Source organism: Eleginops maclovinus, chromosome 6 (genome assembly GCF_036324505.1).
Source record: "Eleginops maclovinus isolate JMC-PN-2008 ecotype Puerto Natales chromosome 6, JC_Emac_rtc_rv5, whole genome shotgun sequence".
NCBI classification, from domain to species: Eukaryota; Metazoa; Chordata; class Actinopteri; order Perciformes; family Eleginopidae; genus Eleginops; species Eleginops maclovinus.
Window position 1 is genome coordinate 6227779 of NC_086354.1, and position 22643 is coordinate 6250421.

Below are 22643 nucleotides of genomic sequence, written 5' to 3' on the forward strand. Positions count from 1 at the left end.
TCGCTGTTGAGCCGCGCACTGCGTTCACTGTACACAGCCAGACAGCAGAAGTCAACCAAGGAATTTCTGCTACAGCTGATTCCGTCGCCATCTTTGTCGCGAACATAAACAACACCAGTGAGTCTCGCGTTGGCATTCTGGATGCATAGCGCCGTTTGAAAGGAGGCGACAACTGTCTCTCCGTTTCGGCACTGAGCTTCTCCTTGAAAATGACGGACTATCTGGTTACTTGAGCCACCGTGTCAGTGAGGTAAGAAGAAGCCTCGCAGTCTGTCGAGCAGCAGCAAACCCTGCCTTTACACTGAATGTGAACGGGCTGCTTGATGCCATGACAACGACGCAGCTGTCATTAGCGCACTACAGAGCTGTTTAGCGATGTTACTCTAATGTCGATCTGCTTTATGCTGGCAGGAAAGGACAAATGCAAACGTGGCTTTTTAAATGTGTAACGAGATCATAAATAGCGGCTGACATGACATGACATGACATCTACAAACACTGTGCTAACCGGGTCATGAAAATATTGTGTGTGTGTGTGTGTGTGTGTGTGTGTGTGTGTGTGTGTGTGTGTGTGTGTGTGTGTGTGTGTGTGTGTGTGTGTGTGTGTGTGTGTGTGTGTGTGTGTTAAGGGCTGCTGTTTGTGCAGCTGTATCTCTTATTGAAGCTAACGTGTTTTTCTTCAGGGATGGGGACCCAAGGTGGATTTCCACACCGGGAGGGAGAGAAGCTTTAAAAGGGGGGCGGGGCGGGGCGGCGAGGGCAGCAGAGGGGCCTTGCTGCTTGTCTGCCCGGAGGAGATGGACCAGGAGTACGAGAGGCGGCTGCTGAGGCAAATAAACCCGCAGAACCTGCCAACAGAGGCCCGCCAGTCAAAGGTGACTTAAGGGGACTGTCACTGGTGTGTGTGTGTGTGTGTGTGTGTGTGTGTGTGTGTGTGTGTGTGTGTGTGTGTGTGTGTGTGTGTGTGTGTGTGTGTGTGTGTGTGTGTGTGTGCGTGCGTGCGTGCGTGCGTGCATGTGAGTGAGAGAGTGTGTGAGAGTTTATTAGACTTATGCTCAAAGTTAAATACTGATTAGAAGCAACATTTACTTTAACACTAAAAATGGAGATACATCATTGTACGTAAATGAATATTTGTACTCATATTTACATGTTTTTTATGTTTAAATAACTATACACTAAGTCGTGGACAGTTACTAACCGATATACTCAAGTACTGTTTAATTTTGAAGTATTTGCAATTTATTCTTCTATTTCTTTCTAAGACTAATATTGCCTATATTGTTTTTCTCTGCACTATATAACTGATAACTGTATTTACTTTGATTCTGACTCATTTTACCAAATGTAAGTGATACTTTTACTTTTGGTACTTTAAATACATTTTGATACTAGTACTACTTTTGTACCTTATCCTAGGAACAATTTTGAAATTCAGGATGAATTGTAAAATATTCTACTCAGTGGTACTACTTCATTCAACACTGTAATAACTCACAAACAACCATAAATACATTTAAAAATAACTAAAACACACACAGCTGTCATAGTAATATTATGGTATGCAGGGGCTGAGCTACATATCAAGGTCTTGAATAGCCCTGCTGGATTATTGATGGTGTCACTATTTCTATCTTTCTGGCCATCGCAGTGTGTGAGCGCCACCTGCAGTCCGGTCATTGTTAAGTCGGGGGATCGCTTTATTCCCACCCGCGCTGGAAGCAACTGGAGCATCAATTTCCACTATGCCAATGTGAGCAGTTAATTCTTCATCAGCACAGTCAATTGATCACATGACTTTTTACACTGCCCAATCAGAACACGGCTTGCTAATCTGACTACGAACCCTTTCTTCTCCCTGCAGGAGAACTGTCGCTCCCCAAATCAGAACCATAAAGCAAAGGATGCCAGTTCCGACTCCAGCAAAGGTCAGACATTTTCATTTCTTATAAATCATCCCAGTTGTTTTTTGTTTGTATTTTTATGCTGAGCTGTATCTACACTATCCTTCACCTTTTTCACTGCCCCCCCTCCAGACGCGGTGGCGTATGCTGCCCTGCTGAGGAATGAGTTACTAGGGGCGGGGATCGAAACTGTGCCGGACCCTCACACGGACGACCGGCGGCAGGCAGTCCTCTCCCAAGACTCTTACAGCCTTTTTAGGGTAAGAGTCAAGACAGAAATATCTATTTAACTCCAAATAATTTGTTTATGAGGAGTCCTTGAAGTTACCAGCACTGACTGTTGTAACTTAATAGCTTACAGTTATAAGATTAATGATTTAATCTGTTTATTGATTTAATGCATAGAAAGCTGCTAAAGGTTGTATTACTATTGACAGTTAAAAGGAGAGTTAGAAATCATTATATTTTGTTGTATTCTATCTGATTGATATTGATTTGAGATATGTTTTCTGTTCTATTGCCTAACAAAGGGTTAAGAAACTGAACCACCAGAATGCTTAGCGGCTAAAACTAAACAAGAGTTACGCGCGTTTTCCTTAGGATGAAAGTAGTGCAGCGTATACGAAAAATGACTAGTAAATACATGGAGCTGTTGATTATATGTTTTGTGGTGTTTGCTGAACGTGTAATGGTCGCTACTGATTTCTCTACATAAAGAAGCCTTTTTCATATCCGACGCCCTGCTGTTTATTTTGGAGGTAGTTAATCTACACTGACGTCATAATGACAAAGCTGTCACGCTAATATTACGCAAATTATTCTTAATATTATCAGAATCACAATACTTGTATTCCTCCCACAGAGGGGAAATGTAAATTTGTTACAGCAAGTAAAGAGCAAAAGATAGCTTAATATAATTAAGAAGCATGGATACAAACATCAAAAATAAAAGTAGAAATTAAACAAATTACAAAATACACATCCAGTAACATTAAAGTATTAAAGGTGGAAGTATATATTGCACAGTTATTTATGGTACTTAAGTACATATAAGTGGTATTGTTAAAGGGACTCAAAAGTATAATGTTACATTTCAGCAGTAAAATGTGCACTTTTCAAGGTATGGTGCGTATCATTTTATTGCATGTGGTGGCATTGGATCCCTTTTGTAAATGTGTAAGTGTTGTGGTTTTATGCCAGAATCTGTCAGAAATTGACTTTTAAAACGGTTTCAAGCCACATTTTTATATTACAATTTCTAGATTTTTAACTGTTTATTTTAACCGGATGTAAGACAGTAGGCATTCGACGTTTGAATCTAACTTTGTTTTTCTGAAACAAGTCCGGAAAACGTTAGTGTCAGCCAGAAAGCTTCAGACAAACACTGATTTATAACGTGAAACTGCTTTATTTAGTTTCTTTTTTTTTTGTACTGCTTTTAATCACCTAGTCCATGAGTTTTGGAGAGGAGGACACCTCAATTGATAATTGTTCTCACGCTTAAAGCCTCCAAACCAAGAGAAGCCAACTGCAAACTAACATGATCCCACCCTATTCAACTACACCTCCAAACCCTTGCCTTGTGTTAATGATTTCTAGCGGCAGAAAATGACATATTGCACGTATAACTGTAAAATAATCCCTAACTGTAACTCTGCTTTGTGTTCATCCCCCTGCAGTACACTGTCCACACTAAGAGAGTGCCTTTTGATAGCGACAATGAAGTCTCACCCTACTCCCTTTCTCCACTTAGTAACAAGAGGTATGACAACTCTCACACCCAGCAGACACTGTGCTTTAACTATCTGATGTTATAACCTATCTTTTTTATTTTCTTCCCAATGTTGCGCAGTCACAAGCTGCTCCGCTCGCCTCGAAAACCAGCACGTAAGATCTCTAAGATCCCCTTCAAGGTGCTGGATGCTCCGGAGCTGCAGGACGACTTCTACCTCAACCTGGTAGACTGGTCAGCGGGAAACCTGCTCAGTGTGGGGCTGGGAGCCTGCGTCTACCTGTGGAGTGCCTGCACCAGCCAGGTGAGAGGGGGACTGAGAGAGATACACTTAGAGTTAGACGTTTATTGTTGAATATCTACTAAATTGATGGGTCGAAGGGCAGGAATATGATCTGGGTCTGATCTGTTGGCCAAACGAGTATGGCAAAATAGATAACCTTATTCACATTGTGATAAAAGCACAATATGTAGTACATGTGTAGCTTTATATTTTTATAAAATGTAGATATCGGGCCATTGCAGAAGACATTCTGATGCCGTAAATGCGGCTGCTGTTTTTAGCACCAGAAATATAATTCGTATACAAGGAAAAATGAACAACTACGCAATGTAGGGCAACAATAAATTATGAAAATGTAAATGAATACCAGCGTTTCTGCTGTATATTATTTGAACCATTCTATAAACACATCCTGATCAGGCAGGGTTTGACATTACCCATGGCCTGTGGGCAAAAGAGCAGCTCTGTGCTCCTCAAATATCAGCTGTAGTTCTGCATGCCTTCATGAGCTAACCTGTCTAGTTAATGGTTAATAAACATGTAGAAAGTACTGCGATACTTTGACAACGCAATGGTACAGTTTACAAACACCAGACTCATATGCACCTTTTGATTTAACTGACATAACAGGGCTGCTTTATTTATAACTTCCTTTGGTTGTTGCACTGGCCCTTTGTGGCTGTAACACTGCAAATCTTACTGTTGTTGGACTCGTGAAGAATTATCTTAACTCATTTTACCTTATGGCATTGCACTTTTGACAGAGTAAGTGAACCCTACGCACTGGGGTCAAAAGTCAACTTTATTGTCAATCTTCTGTGTGTGAGATACAGACAGGGAGATCGAAAGGTTGTGTCTCACAAAAAAAGTTAAAATATCTAAAAATACCTACATAATCAAACATAGACACGTGTATACACATTTCCACACTAAGAGGCATTATTTAAACACACACAACAGTCAATATATTCAAAAACAGTCACTTATGAACGGATGAAGATGAAGATATTACAGTAATAATATGTACACTAGTGTCTGTCTCTGTGTTTGTAGGCGGGGTCCAGTGAGGGCAGGGGGGAGAGATGGGAGGGAGGGGGAGAGAGTTCAGCCTCCTGACAGCCTGGTGGAAAAAGGTGTTTTTTAGTCGGGTGGAGCTTTAGCTGCGGAACCTTCTCCCTGAAAACAGGAGGGTGGAGAGGCAGTTAGAGGGATGGGAGGGGTCACCCACAATGCTGTGTGCTTTGTGGGTGAGGCGGGTGTTGTAAAGGTTCAGGAGTGTCGGGTGTGAGGCACCAATGACCTCACCTGCAGAGCTTTCTGTAATAGTACTAGTATAGTTACCCTATTACTACTACTGCTACTTCTTAATTTAGAACCTTTATTAATGATCCTTTTACTTGTTGAAATAAAATGTGATTGTAAATAGATTGTAAACGTTGTGTCTTGACAGGTGACAAGACTATGTGACCTTTCTGTGGATGGAGACTCTGTTACGTCTGTGTGTTGGAATGAGAGGGTGAGACACATTATGGACTTTGTAATACAAGATAACAATTAACAAAAAAACTGGACTTTTTTTTTTATGAGAGCAGTATGAAAAGAAAAGAGGGGAAATAGTATTGTGTTTGACTTTGTCTCCTATCAGGGGAGTCTTGTTGCCGTAGGAACCCACAAAGGTTACGTTCAGATCTGGGACGCAGCCGGAGGGAGGAAGCTGAGCAGCCTGGAAGGTCACTCCGCACGAGTAGGTCAGTCAGTGCTGCCGTACAAACTGCTGAGTCATGTCTGTTTCAGTCTGCTTCATCCTGAATCACTCAGGCTGTGCTTTTCATCAGATATTTATAAGATAGTGTGACTAAGATGACATTTGTTATCACATTTATTATAGATTTTGGCTAGAATTATTTGACGAAGGATTAAATAAGTGACAGAAATCAGGAAAGGAAACCTTTTGACTTAGTATTGACAGCGAACAAATTTGACTACACTAATATGAGTTGCCCCCTAAAGTCAGACTAGATCTAATATAGGCAAAAATGACTTAAATCTGACTAAAACTAATAAGCATTTTCTTCTAAAAATTAGGACATTACTAAATCTAAAACAGCTGCAAAATGTAAAACTGCAAAATTAAAGTGCAAACAGTCAGAGCACATTATATATGTGACTCATAATGGCTGTTATACACTACAGGCCTCAAAAACAGAAATTAAAATAGAAAAGTGAAAACACTTCAACAATTTAAGATCAATGCATGCAAGAAATAAATCAAAAATGTATTACAACTTTTCTAAATTCCCAAAATACTATAGCGCTACAAGTGTGTTATTATAAGAAAGGAATAGCAGCAGAAATACGAGCCCCTCCTCAGTCCCGCCTTTTGTGCTGAAGGTGCTCTGGCGTGGAACGGAGAGCAGCTGTCGTCGGGGAGCAGAGACCGAGTGATCCTGCAGCGGGACATCAGAACCCCCCCTTCAGCCGAGAGAAGGCTGCAGGGTCACAGACAGGAAGTGTGCGGCCTCAAGTGGTCTCCCGACCACCAGCACCTCGCGTCCGGAGGCAACGACAACAAGGTAGGAGAGAGTTAGAAGGGCAAAAACTCATTCATCAAATAAGTCAAACTGAACACATCCTGTCTCCTGCCAGCTGCTGGTGTGGAACAGCTCCAGCCTCCTCCCTGTGCAGCAGTACAGCGACCACCTGGCGGCGGTGAAGGCCATCGCCTGGTCACCCCACCAGCACGGGCTGCTGGCCTCAGGGGGGGGCACGGCCGACCGCTGCCTGCGCTTCTGGAACACTCTGACGGGTCAGGCCCTGCAGAGCACCGACACCGGCTCCCAGGTCTGCAACCTGGCGTGGTCCAAACACGCCAACGAACTGGTGAGGACACACACACACACACACACACACACAGATATCTGTACGTATCTCTAATTGAAATATAATTTCTGGCACATTCTTAGAATTTTCTCCTATTCAAACTTATTTAGATATCTATAATTCAATAACGTGTTTTCATCCCATGTTGATTTTGATCAGTTGTCATTCTAAAAGTGAAATAATCACTAGTTACAATGTCAATTGTTCATACCAACTATTTGATTGTGAGAAGTCCCAATGTTAATTGTAGATACAGTATCTATTAGTATAGATTTTGATAACGACCCTTCGTTATGTTATTCACGGAACCTTCCATGCAAGAAAAGTCGACCAATGGTTTCCCCCTTACCACGCCCACTGAAATGTTTTGTTGACTTCTCAGGCATTTAAGAAATGTTATTCTTGATATCTAATATGGAAAATTCCTTTTTCAACACCTAAAAACCCAATAAAGTGATAGTTATGGTTACAGTTGAAAAAAGAGTTGGGGTTAGGGATAGCATCTTAATGTATCATGTTAACTTTATCTTACTGATAACTTCAATTCATATTTTATAAACTTAACACAAAAAGTAAGAAATGTGTGTTTGGTAGCTTATTTCTTTGTTGTAACAATGCTTCTTGGCAATTTCAAATGGTACATTTGTGAGGAACATGCATACGTATGTGGGAGGAGCAGCAGAGCTGAGTATGTGGGTTGTGCTCATGAAAAATGTGACAAATCTCCTCTGCCAATGCCAAACAGGTTTTTCTGCTGTTGACTCTTTTGGTGTTGTTTGGTGGATTGGATGATTGAAGTCTGATGAAACAAGACATATTGGCAACAACTTATTTATTAACAATTTATGAAACAACAAGCAGCCTGAGTAGCGTGTGGAAGAACCATACACCACCACGACAGCCTCTCCTCCTCATGCTGGTCACCAGCCTGGTCACACACTGCTGGATGGCATCTTATTTATCAACCAGCATTTGTCCCAAGTCAGTCAACGTGGTTGTGATGGTCACTCTGACACGGACAGCACGCCCAAGCTGATCCCACAAGTGCTCGATGGGGTCGGGGTCAGGACTGCAGGTCATTCCATCCTCTCCACTCCTACTCTATCAGTGCAGCAATCAGCAAAGCGTTCTCCGTGTCTTCTCCATACTGTGACTCTACAATCCAAGTGCCGTAGGCAGAATCTGGACCGCTGAACATATTGTTCCTCTACATGTTGAGGTTCTAGTGCAAGTGGGCCTGACAGTGAAGGGCAGTCAAGGCAGGCCTCCTGGCGGCTGTACGAGACCGGAGATTGGCTGCAGTTTGGCATCGGCAGAGGAGATGTGTCACATTTATCATGGGCACAACCCACATACTCAGCTCTGCTGCTCCTCCAACAAATGCATGTTCCTCACAAATGTGGCACCGTATACAAGTATAAGATTTATTGCCAAGAAGCATTGTTACATAAAAAAAATAATTTACCAAACACAAATGTTCTTACTTTTTGTTTTAGAAGACCCCTATAATGCGAGGTCTTTTATACATAAATATTTGTCCCCGGTGTGTAAGGAGACTCACAAAGTGGCAGAAAATACAACCCTCTCTTTTCCTCCTTACCCACATCTGTAAAAATGGGGGTACAAACGAGCTGATCCAGATTTGCTTAAGTTATGACATCATAACCGAAATGTGGGCTGGCTTTACATTGAACTCCTGACAACGTCCCACCCACGTGACACGTCCCAACCTATCGTCCCCCATATACAGTCGGCATCTAAATCCCCTCCACAGCACCTCTGTGTGTCTGTGTGTTCAGCAGGATGTCTACAGGAGGGACTTAGAGTTGTTGTTTATATAATACATATAATGTCTCTGTTCTAGAGGTAAACTCTGAGAAGTGTTTCAGAAATAATGTTGATGTGGTTTGGAACATAATAAGGCGTTTAATCACGGCAGCGTTTAGCTGAGTTTCTCCGTTAGAAACTTCTCTCTTCAGACAGAGAGCTGCATGAAGCTGCAAAGGGGCGTGGCCAGCTTCATCTCAGCTCGAATTTAAAGCGACAGTCACAGAATCAGCACTTCAGGAACCGTGCTGAAATAGAGGGGGATGAGGCATGCTACAATGGGAGATCTGTTTGATGTTTTGAGCAAAACACTGCACAGACATGTTTTGTATAGATATTGCCCTACAAGATATCGTTCAAATGTAGCATAATAGGAGACCTTTGAGTGTATAATAAAAATGTTATTTCTACATGTTGAAAGGTCATTTGGATTGAAAACCAGTGTTAGGGTCCAGGTATCCACATTGTGATAATCAGCGAAGTATTCAGCCATTACAGAAAATGTGAAAGACTCTCTTCTCCTGTACTCCCAGCACAACAACCTCATACAGATCCTCAGCGGGATTACAGAGGGTTGGGATATTCAGTCAGATTATAACTCTATTCCAGACTAATTAGACATGCATACATCATCTATAAGTTAATTGTGCTGTTTGGTTTGCAGGTGAGCACTCACGGCTACTCTCAGAACCAGATCCTGGTGTGGAAGTATCCATCGCTAACGCAGGTGGCCAAGCTGACAGGACACTCCTACAGAGTGCTGTACCTGGTAAGACTGCAGCTTTAAACGACCGGCCATGCAGGTCCCGTGGCATTACTTAGAGAAAGAAGTACTCCGATGATTCCTTTTACTTATCTTTTTCCTATTTACAATTTTTTTCGGAGAGGAGTTTTCCTTACCCGAATCAAGGGTCAGTGGGTTAATATACATAAGTTGGTTATTTGTGATATAAAAAATGACCTTTTCCTTATTGATGCTGTTTTTGGGACAGCCTTGTCACCTTTGATATATGCAAATAATGAATCTACGTAACTTGTAACATAAGCAGTCATATAATCGTATTAGAGGATAAAGTCCACTATTTGAGTTTACCAGTATAATATTTACAGATATGAACATGCCTTAATGTTCCCCCTCCCACCAGTTATTCTCTCTTTGTCCTCCATTCCCAGGCTGTGTCACCAGACGGGGAGGCCATCGTTACAGGAGCTGGGGATGAGACACTACGTTTCTGGAACGTCTTCAGTAAGACACGCTGCACCAAGGTACAGTCCATCACAGAGGGCTTCACAAGCATTAAAAATGTCTGACGTTAAAAGTTACTGAATTAATGTATTCCTGATATTTCCTGTGCTGATAAATTAGGAGTAGCCCCACTGACTTTTGTAATCGACAGTTAAATTAACTAGGAAAAAAGCGGTATGGATCAAATACGAAAATGGGCGTGGTTTCATCTAAAGCGGTAAAGCAAAATGTCTAAGCCCATATTTTCTTGGGTAAAGCAAATGGATGAACAAATAGAACTGGATACAGCTTTGGAAACGGGGCCTTGGTAGCTCCTATAAAAATTGTTCATTGGCGCACTAAGCCAAAACAGTTTTGATTGCAAAGTTGTACAGATGTTCCAAGCCCTCAGGAAGTGAGCCGCGCGTTGAAGCCGATTTAGGTAGTGACCAAACAATGGTGCTATAACTTCCGTGTTACATTAACTTGCATTAGAAAATACTTTTCGGTAAATCAGCGGATAGTTTCTAGTGAGATAAATTAACAGACAACTTGCAATTTTTTTAATCATTTGGTCATAAATCCAGATTATTTTCTATCTCCATTCATTAAACTGAGCCAAGATTGGCCGTGATGGAGGGCATTGGAGGCGGGGCTTAAGACGTGGAAGTTAAAATACCACGGTCTGGCGACTACGAAGATTTGCTTCAAAGCCTGGATCACCTGTTGGGGGCTTGGTTGGAGCCATGGATGTATAATTAGAACTGGATACAGCGTTTGAGGCGGGGCCTAGGTCATTCCGATCAAATTTGCTCAGTGGCACATTAAGACAAAATGGCCTGAGATTCTCGAGACCAAAACGTCACAAATTACCCATCATACCTGGCTGTCTAGAGCAGCGGTCCCCAACCTTTTTTGCGCCATGGACCGGTTTCATCTAAGACAATATTTTCACGGACCGGCCTTCATTTTCTCCGGCCTACATTTGCTCGATAATCGTTAATGACGCATCGCCAGGACGGCTGTAGTCTAATAATAAATCATCTACAGTGGTTTTATGTCAAATGCAAACATCAACAGACAATAAACAACCTTTTGTTAATAAATTAATAATCAACAACATCTCTGTGAACGAAATGATTTATTTTACAACGAAAATCCTTTCTAATAAGAAATAATTATAATAAAAACTCGATTCAAGTGACTGCACTGAGGTTTATTTTGAAATACAGCGACTTATCAGTGCATTCAACGTAGGAAAAATAGGCCTACTAATAACTTCTATATAACAAGGTGAACAAGTCAATGAAATAATAATAATAATAATAATAATAATGACTATTAGTGGGAGCCCTGAGCTTGTTTCTCTGCAACGAGCCGGTCCCATCTTGGGTTAATGGGAGACAATGACACCCGAAGTGTGTTCCGTACATCCAGTCTGCTGCGTAGTCTTGTTTTCATTGCCGTCACTGCAGAAAATCCCACTTCACAAAGATAGGAGGTTGGGAATGGAAGCAGGGTTTTCAATGCCTTTTGGGCTATCTCTGGATATTCTGCCTTGACTTTAATCCAGAACTCTGGCACAGTTGTGGTCTGAAACGTACTTTTAAGACCACCGTCATTTGCAATGTCCAGCAGTTGATCTTCTTCTTGCACGGACAGGCTCGATTCACCAGGTTTGTTCACAAATGGGTTGCGGATCCATTCTTTCGCAGTCCGTGGGTCTTTTTGTGGTCGGGAAGTACCGCTCAAACTCTTTCAAAAGCAAAGACAGGTGATCGTGCACCAGCTGGGAGAATGATGGATCAGGCTCAGTCTCTTCCAAAATCCCCGACAATGTTTGAAACATGTCAAATATCCCTGGGTTCACTCGCCGTCCCCACAAATCCAGTTTGCCTTTGAATGCAGCTACTTCATCTGCCAACTTGAAGACAGTTGTCATTTTCCCCTGAAGTGACAGATTAAGTTCATTGAGCAGGTTGAATATGTCGCACAAATAAGCGAGTTTTGTGACCCATTCCTTGTCACTGAAATGTGCTGCCAGGGGTGACTTTTTTCTGAAAAAAACCTCTGCAGCGGCTCTCGTAATTCAAACACTCTTGCCAATGATCTGCCTTTAGATAGCCACCTTACTTCCGTGTGTAAGAGAAGGCGCTTGTACTCCGCGTCCATCTCCTCACAAAATTGCTCAAACAGACGCGAGTTAAGGGCATGCGCTTTGATGTGGTTAATCATTTTAATGACATCATTCGACACGCTGTTGAGTTCAGGTGACATTTTTCGGCTAGCCAGCATTTCCCTGTGAATGACACAGTGCGTTGACTCACATTCAGGTGCAACCTCCTTTACCCGAGAAGTTAAACCAGAAAGCCGTCCGGTCATAGCAGCAGCTCCGTCCGTGCATATGCCCACACAAAAGGACCAATTTAGTTTTCCTGATATGTAATCATCCAGAGACTTGAATAGTTCTGCAGCTGTGGTGTTGGTTGGCAACAATAGTGCACATAACATATCCTCCTGCACATCCTCCTGATATATATATCGCACATAAACAAGTAGTGTCGCCTTGTTATCAACATCAGTAGACTCGTCAACCTGGATTGCGTACCAAGGTGACTTATTAATCCTCTCCAACATCTGCTCCTCAATATCCTCTGCGATATTCTCAATTCGCCTAGTGACGGTACTGGCTGAAAGAGGAACCTGTGCTATCTTTTTAACTGCAGCCTCTCCTAGAAGTTCACGGCAAATGTCTTTAGCGGCGGGCAGGATCAATTCTTCACCAATAGTAAAAGGTTTCTTCGCCTTAGCAATACGATTAGCCACTAAGTATGATGCTCTCAGTGCACTACCATTTGTTGATGTGGTGGCCATCCGTAATTGCTTCTGCCCTTCTTGTTCACGTTTTTTTCTTTCAAAAAACTCCTAAGGCTTGTCGTTTAATGCAGGGTGCTTGGTCTCCAGGTGCCGAAGCAGTTTTGAAGGCTTCATTGACTCATTTGCCAGCTTGTCGCCACATATTTCACAGAGCGGGCTCAGCGCATGAGAATCACCTGTAGGGATAAACCCGTATTTTAAGTAGGACTCCTGATATTGTCTTTTAAATGCAGATTTACTTTTCTTGGAAGTCGTAGGCTCTTCTTCTGTCTCTTCATTGGGCCTTTTCCCCTTTCCAAAGAAGCTCGACAAAGATGTTTGTTTTTTACTCATTTTTGCTATCTTGTCGGTTTAATTTTCGCAGGTAACGGCTGGTGACGTATCACATGACCGAGACCTGTCAAGAGGCACAGACGCATGCGCCATTCCGCCAGAAGTCACTTTTCAAAATAAAACATATTTAGACTGATAATCATTAGGTATCGCGACCCGGTACCTAATGGCTCACGGCCCGGTACCGGGTCGCGACCCGGTGGTTGGGGACCGCTGGTCTAGAGCATAGAAAGAGTTTCCCCTTAAGCCCCGCCCCCGTTCTTCCGCTGTCGGCTCAGTAGAATGAATAGAAAGAGAAAATATATGGATTCAGCTTTTAGCGCGTTTTACAACTCTAAGGACCTAATGTTTTTAATAAGGGCTATAAAAGGGTTCATACTGGGTGGTTTATTCAGAATTTTAAAAAGTCATCCACCGATTTACAGACGTCTGTTTCCCAGTGTAAGTCAATGGGATAAAGTCTTTCTGGGCCGGGTGACGTCACGGATGGATACGGAAGTTGTAGTACCTGAAGTCTTGCCACTACGAATATTTTCCTCTAAGTCCGGCGCACTGCCTGGGGGCTTGGATTGACCTAGCTTAGCAAGAAGAAGGGAAGTGAGCGTGTCTCAGCCTATGTTGATACTTTTTTCACGTTCAATAGATATTTACAGGTCAGCGGCACGTCAGCCATACCTCAGAGTTTAGTAACTCTTTATTGCTTTTGACACTATTTAATCTTTCTGTTCCCAGGAATCAAAGTCAGTGCTGAACCTCTTCACCAGGATACGATAGTGAGCAGCCGGTCAGGACTGGTTTCAGGAGAAGTGTCCTGGGCTGTGGTTGAAACTCACCATCAACACTCACAGACTCCCTCTTACAGCGCTCTCATCTCAGTGCACCACCAGCACCACACCTTTTTCTACAGAGGAACCAGAACCCCCCACCCCCTTCACAGTGACGTCACTGATTAAAAAACGTAAGCAGTTTACTGTCAGGACATGTTGTCTGCTTTAAAAAAAAGTCGGTCTTGTTATCTTTTTCTGTTGTGAAAGTGATGAACTTGTTTTTATTATATATTAGCAGACGTATATGTGTACATGATTATAAGCTATATAAAGTCACTTTTTTAAAAAGGCTCTCCTTTGTAACAGAGAGAAGAAGATGCCTAGCTCGGGTTTGTGTTGGGGGGGATTTCTATATTTTGATAATGTGTGAAAATGATCTACAAGCATTATGAAAGAGGAGAGAAACAATAAATAAGTGAACACACACACAGTTGCTCATGCAGCTGCAAAGAATGAACTGTTTATTGGTGTTTGTTATGGAGAGTGTAGAACGGACACTTTTTTTACAAGAGTCTTGTAATAATAACCCGTTGCACAGCGCTCCTTTAATCCTAATAGTCCACTTAATCTCTGTTTTTGCTTTGGTTCAATCCAAGTATTATGGATATGTTGTCCATTGTCCCCTACCCAAACCCAAATTACTGATTCTTTTCGAGCTCAGTACTTTCGAGCTCAATCTATTTATGGGATCATCCGGCTCCCTGCAGGCCCCGACAGAGGAGAGAAAACTCCTTCACGATCTCCTTAACGCGCCGTTTGTTGGTTTGCTCCCTTGATAAAAGAAAAGTCAATGAATTCAGTCAAGACAACATACTTCAGTACTGTTTTTTGTGTCTCTTTTGCACACATTTCTAGCTCCATTTAACTATTACGCAGAAAACGTGACCCTATTCATGTTCCCTTTATAATTAGTTGAGTTCTAGGTGATTGGTTTCTTGGTATAAGATAAAACTTTTTTTTTCAGAAGGTAAATGAAGAGTGCCATTTAATAATTTGTTGGTACTTTTTGTTAATTTCCTTTTCCCCAATTAATTTCAGCTGGGTGTCTCAGTCCCCCTGAGTTGATTGGAGGGGAATCAGATCACCTGTTGGCTCCTGATTAAGAATTGAGAGCAGCTGTGTGCATTTCCTCTCGCCCAATCAGGCGCTTAGCAGAGGGCTTAAGAGAGGAGGATAACTGCACACCCAGTTCCTTCTGATCATTCCTGATGCAGACCTCTATTCAGCAGATACTCCCAGCCAGAAACTCTTCAGGCCCTTTTAAAAAAGATCTTTGCTGTCTTCACTTTTCTGATTAAGGGAGATTTTAGTGCCCTGAAACCTAGCGGGACTGGAAATAAAAACAAACCTTACCCCTATGTAACCTGCCTCAGGGCAGATTTTAGTGCCCTTTGTGCAGGAGTCGATAACTCCTGCAGCCTTTGTTTTGTTTATGTTAATCAAATCCCCATTCAGAAATAGTCCCCTGTAATGAAAGAGGCTTCTATTTTTTATTATAGAGGCTTTTGTGTCAAAGCACAGATATTTTCTCCAAGAAATTGTGGTTGGGGTTCTGGCTTCTTCCTGATAAAATGATAAATTGTGGTATCAGTATAACTCATTGAACTAAGGATGAGGGTTGCTTGTCATTTCCCCCTTTTTAAAACAAGGAGTTTACTTACAATGTTTTCCACTAAGAGGCCTTCACGTGGTGTTATTTGTATATCAATCAATAGTTGAGAACACTTTTTGAAACAGTTTTGGTGTAAAAACGGAACAGGTGTAGCCTATAATCACCTCAGTAGCTGCTGGCTGAAGGTGTGTTTCTGCTCTGAAGAGACGTGTGCAGAGGGGAATCCTGGGCTCTGTAGTGTTTCCTTCAGCCACTGAGCCAGCAGAGCCGGGCAGTGTCTGTTCAGACTCAACAACACCTCGGAGAAATGCTCCGTCAGACTGCGGGGGGACTCGCCTCCTACCGCCTGAGACAGAAGTGAAAATATAAGCATCTCTAGAAGACACTGACTAAACTTCAGAGGGAACATACAGGCACAGAGCACTGATGATGCGTTGTGTCATATCCCGTTGTTTCTGCTGTTTCACCTGGAGTATGGTCTCTGTCAGAAGCTTTCCATCCCTCTGCAACACTTCCCCGAGTGAGGGCATGTCCTTACAGCGAGGCAACAGCTCCGTCTGCCAGGGAAATGAGTCTAAATGAGATTTTTTTTTTTTTCGCTTATGAAAAAAAACGGGCACTTTGCTTACTTACAAAGAATTGAGTGGCAGCCTTTACTGTGGGTGTCTCTGGAAACTTAAGTGTTAGAATCCCTGGACCAAAAGAGTAAAAGCATTATTTTTATTTTTACGAATGCTTCAACAAACAAGAGTCCCTCAATCCAAGATGATGGAAAACTAAAATACAATCCAGAAAAAAAGGGTTCTGATTTTGATGTCATTTGAAAAAATCCACATTTGAATTTGACACATCTCACGGAGTCTAAAATAATCGCAAAGTGCTGAAATATGCAACATCTGTCCTACATTAAACAATGGCAAACTCACCGCAGTAAAACAGCCCTTTAACATCGAGCTGCTCAGACAGGTAGAGTTCAGGCTTCCTTTTAAGAATCTAAATAAACACACAGTGATTAGGGAACATTTGTGTGCTGCAGGCGTGCAGAACAAAGACCGAGAATACCCATCCCACCTGAGCATGAAGCTGCATAAATGATTCTGCGATATCAGGATGATCCCGTGGACCTGTGGATGAAGATATAAGATGAGACAGGAGAGATGTCTCTGAAGAAGAAGACATTTCTTTGTAGTGTTTGTTACCTTGCTGAAATAAATTAAGTGTCACAGAGGTCAACACTTCAACAAGGCTCCGGATGTTAGAGAGATGTTGTTCCTCTCCGGAGAATATGTGAACCATCTAAAAAAAAAAGAATGGAAATAGAAACTGATTTCAAAAGTATTTGAACTGTATCAATAAGGACACATTAAGCTTTGTATTAAAGATGCCCTATTATGCTTTTTTGTGGTTTTCCCTTTACTGTAGTGTGTTTTTTAGGTTGTTGCATGTAAATGGTCTGCAAAGGCTAAAATCCAAACGTTTCCTCCAGAGGTGCTGCAGCAAAGGCAGTATGAGAAAAATAAAGCACTTTTTGAACATTACATGTCACAGTAGAGGCACAGAATACAAATATAAACCTGAAAATGAGTGTAATATGTCCTCTCTAAGAGTCAGAAATAGAGTTTTGAGGGATCATGCTGGCCCTGATCTGTGGAGGCGTACCTGCCGGGCCAGGTCTAGAGCTGAGAATTGTGGGTAGGCGCTGTAGATCTGCCCCAGCATCTCGCTCAGATGAGCCACCATCGGTCCGAAATCATGTAGGAGGGTTCGGACTGACTTATCGAAGACCCCACACACTGCCTTCAGGGGGAGAGAGCTGTGAGTCAGGCATGAATAAAACATACATGCACATACTCACACAAACATCATATACGTGCATATTTATGCAAGCAGCAAAAACAACCCTCCTACCTCTACTACCTCTGAGTCATCAAGCCACTTGCTGAGGATGGTTTGGATCAAGGTGAACACTTGCTGCAGAACAACAACTACCTAAAAACAACATTAAAGGAGATTTTGTTTTATATTTCACATCAGTTAATAACACTTTATTCTTACATCACCTTTCTGATGACTGAAAAGACAGAAATAAGCAGAAACCATGAAAAAAACAAACAGAAAAGACAAAACAATTGAACAACTTAATAAAAAAAATAACACCAATGCTGCCATAAATGTAATACAATTGAATTCAAAGCTATACTAACCAGATAAGGAAAACAATTAAAATATGGAAAATATATAATAAAGACAATATGATGTTATAAAAAATGTAATTGAAGAAATTAAATAAATTTAAAAATTAAAAATTGGAAACATTTAAGGAGTGTACTTTGAGATAACGGAGGTAGTGGAACATTGCTGAACTCACTGGGTTTGGTGTGCTCTGTGATGCGGAGAGTATCTGGCTGGAGGCCGCCTCAAGGCTATCTGTGTGTCTGATGTCCAGAGTGGTGAAGAGACTGGACAGCATCCCCAGGATGTGGACCATAGCCTGTTTGTTAGTGGGGTCAGGCTGTGCAGGGAGACAATGTGGATGGGTTAGATATTAAACCTTGTGATGACAGTGACAGTTTACAGTGGTTGTGAGAGCAAAGACAACTCCATTGTTGTAAAGTTGTGTCAAACAGAACAAAAGGCAGCCACTGCGTTACATTGGCATTAATTATAAACCAAATACAACACGATATTGCTCAGATTTTTGGTGTACCTAACACAAGGGAGGTATAACTTATCACCAAACATATTTAAAATGAAATCAACGACTGTACTTTGGTCATAATGTACTTTACACAAGTATAGTAGTACATAGTAGTACTAGTGATGGCCTGTGTAATAGTCCTGTTTTAGTTTGGAGTGGTATTGTTTATTTTTTAAACATATGGCACAGTAAATTACTACTATAGGAAAATGCAATTTATTGCAGTTTTTTTATAATAGATTATTTAAAATATATATTTTTTAAATATTCAAAGTGCAGGCAGCAGTATGTTTTTGTAGGAGCTCAGCCTGCCAACCCAATGGTCACTGGTTCAAGACCCCGCTTGTACCAAGAAAATAAAATAAATGCATACATTTAAAACAAGACTGGACTGGTAGATGTAGAGGTGCCAGTTCAACTCCTGGGCCCTGCCGAGCTGTCCTTGAGCACCAAACTGCTCCAGGGTGCCAGATTAGTTTCACCTCAGTTCATGCATGCATGTTTGTGTGTGTGTATGGAAAATATAGTGTTTGTGGATTTTCTGAAGGACGTTAGTTTCTTTATACCTCCTGCTGGGCCAGTGTATCCAGCCGCTGGATGTGTGGGGTGATGAGAGAGTGAAGTCTGCCAAGAATCTCGTCTACAGGCAGAGCCGACAGTAGGAAACCCAGAGCCTGCATCAACCACATGCACTGGCTGCTCTGCAGACACACACCCACAAATCACACACACACATGAAGTCCTCAGGGAGACGCTTAGCTTTGCATTTGTGTTTACAAAATGTAAAATAGCTATAAATGTTGAAGCCTGTTTACTCACCTTATGGATTTCCTTTACGAGTACATCCTGCAGATAAAACAGGTGTTAATAGAAAGCCAGCAATGACAATAATGTTAAAAAAGAGGCTGTGTGTCGGACCTGTGACACGGTCAGGATATCCTGAGCATAGGGGCTGAGGTCATGTCTGCACTCCCTGCAGATCCTCTTCAGGGTGGATACACTGGAGACCGACAGCTCTGGCTTCACAAGGCCCTGAAGGACCATGGGTAATATGCCACCCAACATCACAGGGTGATCCGCCAGCCACTCAGCCAGGGATCCTGGGGAAATTCAGATACTCAATGGATACTCAATGTAAATGGGTTTGAAAGCAAACCAAAACACTAAAAGTAACATACTCCGATATTCTAATACTAATAATGGTTGTCATCAGTAATATTTGGCTATAAAGGAGACTTTAGTATATCAAACTTCAGGAATCTTTAGTGCCTACCAACCCACAAAGTATGAACTAAGTCAACCTTATCAGTTATTTGACTTCCTTGGTCATGGGATATAGTTTTATATATATGTCACATGCAGGTTCATCAGAATATACCACCTTACATCTGAGCATCTCCACTCACATGTTAAGAACTACCTTGAGATAGGTGCATCTAAATGAATAGGGAGCCAATCCGAGCAGACTGGGCTTTTTCAGGAGGGGCTCTTAAAGAGACAGAAACTGAATACAGGTTTATTCAGGCAGACTGTATGATAAATATAATGTGTTTTTTGAACGTTAAATCATGTTAACATGTTCTATTAAAAATCCAAAATACATCACCTGAACATGAGCATGATATGTCCCCTTTAATGTAAAAAAAAAAAACAAAGCCTTGGAGTTGTTAAAGGTGACACATTAAGAACAGGAGATTGGATACCTATGGTGTACATGACGGTGTCAGCCAGCATTGCGTTGCTGATGTTGATTCTGGGGATGAGACCAATGAGACCTGGGATAACGTCAGAGTAGTTCACATCTATTGTCTCAGCGATGGACTGGAAGCCAAATAACAGGGCCTCTGTGTCCTGAAGATGGAAATAAACACAGTGTATTTATTTCTTTTGCAAACTGTTGTGATGTAAAAATGTAAAGAGAGAGTAGATGAGCATTACCTGCCACACTGCTGACAGTTGTGGGTCCATCAGGTGTCTGCCCAGCCTGTCGTAGAGGTTACTGAGCAGCTCCGCACCCAGCATTTCATACACATACATCAAGGTGTCGGAAATGTCAACTCTGTAATGAAAAAGCGACGTGGAAACATCGTGTGAGATAAAGTAAAAGTTCCGTCTGCTGCTTTTTTTTTTTAGCAACTCAAATATCCAGTCGCAGATTTCCTGAAACACCTCCTTCTAGTTTTGTGCCTTACCTATAAATTCTGAACTGCTCCTTGTCGTCAGAGGACCAGGAGGCGTACTCCTCCTGGGAGGGATAGTGGGATTTATGTAGCAGCACATCCACCAGTTGGAAGTAAACGGGCCTGTAGACCTGCAGGTAAACTGCCTGCTTCTCCTCATCAAATGACAAGATGTCGTCCTAAACAAGGAGGACGAAATGAGATGGAAAGTTTGTTTCGTTGATCTTTTACACAAACACACACATGCACATCTAAAAGCACAAAATGTCATTTAATCATCTACAAAATTGCTCTCCATTTTTGCAAAAAACATACAGGTAAAAGCACTGAATGAAGCAGATTCAGGTTGAAAACGAATGCTTCTCAGACACAGATTGAGATACAAGCTAAAGGCTAACATAGCCCATATTGCTCTCGCTGCTAGCCCAGGATCCACTTTACCTCATCCAGTTAAAATATATAGTAACAACGATTAAGATTATAAGTGCACGTTGACAAATGTGGCTTCAAATGTGCTAAAATATCAATTTATGAGGTGTTTTGATAGGTCATCACAGCACATGCAAATAGGGGAAAAGTCTACATAACAGTCAACCAAATAAAGCACACTGTTAGCTTGACAGTATTACAGATTTCTCCCAGTTTGTAAATGGTTGGAAACATTGGGGATATTGTAAGTACACAACTCATCAAAATATATAACATAGGTGTGGTGGAAACTTCTGAAGCAATGGAGATGAAACTCAGAGAGACACTGGAAAGCAGGAACTTGATGGCAAAACACTGTTGGGTTTATTTGGAGTAACGGCCGGATAATTGACAAGACATTTACACGAGTTGCCACAGCGGTTGCCAAACCAATTCTGAAGATCTCAGGGATAAAGAGAGGTTTTAACTAGTTCCAAATGGGTAATCAACATTCTCAGAGCAGCAGACTAAACAAGCTTGGACAATATGACTAACTTAAACTGTCATCTAGGTCACAAATAAGGTGTTTACCGGAGCATCTGGGTCCAGATAAACTGGCGCTAGCTGTCCCTAAACAATAAAGCCAATCTTAGGTCAGCTTGAGCTTGTACCCACTGTAGGAACAACAAGGCTTCGGAAACCCAGGCTGCCCCTCCTTAATGAAAATAACAGCACCTGCAATGCCGTAGAGCCAGGTCAAAGGAGGACAGAGAGAAGAGATGCAAATGAGCTAAAGATTTACAAGCTTACACAAAATATTCCCTAACAATAGGTTTAGTCGTTTCAAGACATTTAAACACAGAAATGTTACAGATTTTATCACTTATGCGTACAATTGGTTACATACTTAACATTAAAAGAAGCTCCTTTAAAAAAATGTATACGCAAACATGCATTTGTTTCCTCAGTGTACCTGCAGAGTGTACCAGAAGGTGAGCGTCAGGGAGCTGGTGGTCTCACTGACCGGGTAGTGCCCCGGGATGCCGGTACAGAAGAGAATCATGTTAACTAGAGCCAGATACTCCTGCCAGTGCTCCACCTGTTCCAACAAAACCCTGTCATACACAAACACATTGATCCCAATTAAGAAATAAAAGTAATTTACTGAAGCCAGGTTAAAGGATGGCGGTGTGTGTCTGTGTGTGTACCTGGAGTGTGTTTCCCCCATAGCAACAGCGATACGACAGATACCATGTGAGGTTTCCATGGCCCCGTCCTGAGCCGCTGTCTTCAGCTGGTCATGGAGACCCAGAACCAGAGGCATCAGGGTCACCAGAGCATCAATGTACCTGCACACACACGTTCTGATTCACACACCTGGGCATCGACTGTGATCTTAGAAAAAATGTATGGTGCAGTGTAAAGTGATAAAAGATGTGTTAGGATCCTTAGCTAAAGTAAAATAACGTATACCACACTGTGAAATTACTCTACTTAAAGTAAAAGTCTTTCATTCCATACCTTTTATAAGTATTTATCTGCAAAATGTAGTTATTTTTGTGATTGCTAAATTGATATGTATGTTGCAATGTACTGCTTCAGTTTGAAGTTTTCTAAGTTCTATTTCTTAACTGTTTTAGTAGTTAAATCTACAGCAGTGCACCTTATTTTATGAGATCACAGGGAACGTCTCTGAGTAAAAAAACATGTTTTGTAATGTATTTTGAGATTGAAGAGGTTTCTAATGAGTTCAATTAGTTAAAGATGTAGGAGAAATGTCCCAACTCATAAAGGAACCCTAAATCCTATAGTTTATTACAATCATTCCAAATCCTCACATCTAGAGATTCATGGTTT

At 41.7% G+C, this 22643-nt stretch overlaps 2 protein-coding genes across 3 annotated transcripts in view; one reads left to right on the top strand and one right to left on the bottom strand.

Moving 5' to 3' along the window:
* Positions 1 to 14341, top strand: fzr1b (fizzy/cell division cycle 20 related 1b). Its single transcript, XM_063885373.1, has 14 exons — positions 1 to 250; positions 684 to 875; positions 1652 to 1753; positions 1865 to 1928; positions 2037 to 2164; positions 3584 to 3666; positions 3757 to 3940; positions 5370 to 5435; positions 5565 to 5667; positions 6311 to 6492; positions 6566 to 6799; positions 9291 to 9395; positions 9800 to 9892; positions 13794 to 14341. The coding sequence occupies exons 2-14, from the start codon at positions 798 to 800 to the stop codon at positions 13833 to 13835; spliced, it is 1464 nt and encodes a 487-aa protein (XP_063741443.1). The 5' UTR covers positions 1 to 250; positions 684 to 797; the 3' UTR covers positions 13836 to 14341.
* The window catches only part of LOC134865700 (importin-13-like), a 10739-nt gene continuing 2415 nt past the window's right edge, over positions 14320 to 22643 (bottom strand). Inside the window, exons 4-21 of one of the 2 annotated variants that reach the window (XM_063885372.1) lie at positions 21995 to 22135; positions 21760 to 21901; positions 20391 to 20557; positions 20137 to 20257; positions 19902 to 20049; positions 19117 to 19298; positions 19018 to 19044; positions 18765 to 18899; positions 17869 to 18012; positions 17409 to 17489; positions 17160 to 17297; positions 16700 to 16796; positions 16572 to 16624; positions 16427 to 16493; positions 16134 to 16192; positions 15968 to 16057; positions 15665 to 15846; positions 14320 to 14659 (exon numbers count right to left, since the gene is read on the bottom strand). In XM_063885372.1, coding sequence (XP_063741442.1) covers positions 14578 to 14659; positions 15665 to 15846; positions 15968 to 16057; positions 16134 to 16192; positions 16427 to 16493; positions 16572 to 16624; positions 16700 to 16796; positions 17160 to 17297; positions 17409 to 17489; positions 17869 to 18012; positions 18765 to 18899; positions 19018 to 19044; positions 19117 to 19298; positions 19902 to 20049; positions 20137 to 20257; positions 20391 to 20557; positions 21760 to 21901; positions 21995 to 22135 — 2056 coding nt within the window. In that variant the 3' untranslated portion in view covers positions 14320 to 14577. Of the gene's footprint in view, positions 14660 to 15664; positions 15847 to 15967; positions 16058 to 16133; positions 16193 to 16426; positions 16494 to 16571; positions 16797 to 17159; positions 17298 to 17408; positions 17490 to 17868; positions 18013 to 18764; positions 18900 to 19017; positions 19045 to 19116; positions 19299 to 19901; positions 20050 to 20136; positions 20258 to 20390; positions 20558 to 21759; positions 21902 to 21994; positions 22136 to 22643 lie in introns of both variants that reach the window. The other variant, XM_063885371.1, reaches the window with a different exon arrangement.

What these genes read in the sequence shown, in the direction of transcription:
- fzr1b (XM_063885373.1), top strand. Translation starts at nt 798, where the DNA reads ATGGACCAGGAGTACGAGAGGCGGCTGCTGAGGCAAATAAACCCGCAG. An exon ending in CAGAGGCCCGCCAGTCAAAG is followed by an intron (nt 876 to 1,651) that starts GTGACTTAAGGG and finishes TGGCCATCGCAG; the next exon opens with TGTGTGAGCGCCACCTGCAG. An exon ending in CCAAACACGCCAACGAACTG is followed by an intron (nt 6,800 to 9,290) that starts GTGAGGACACAC and finishes TTTGGTTTGCAG; the next exon opens with GTGAGCACTCACGGCTACTC.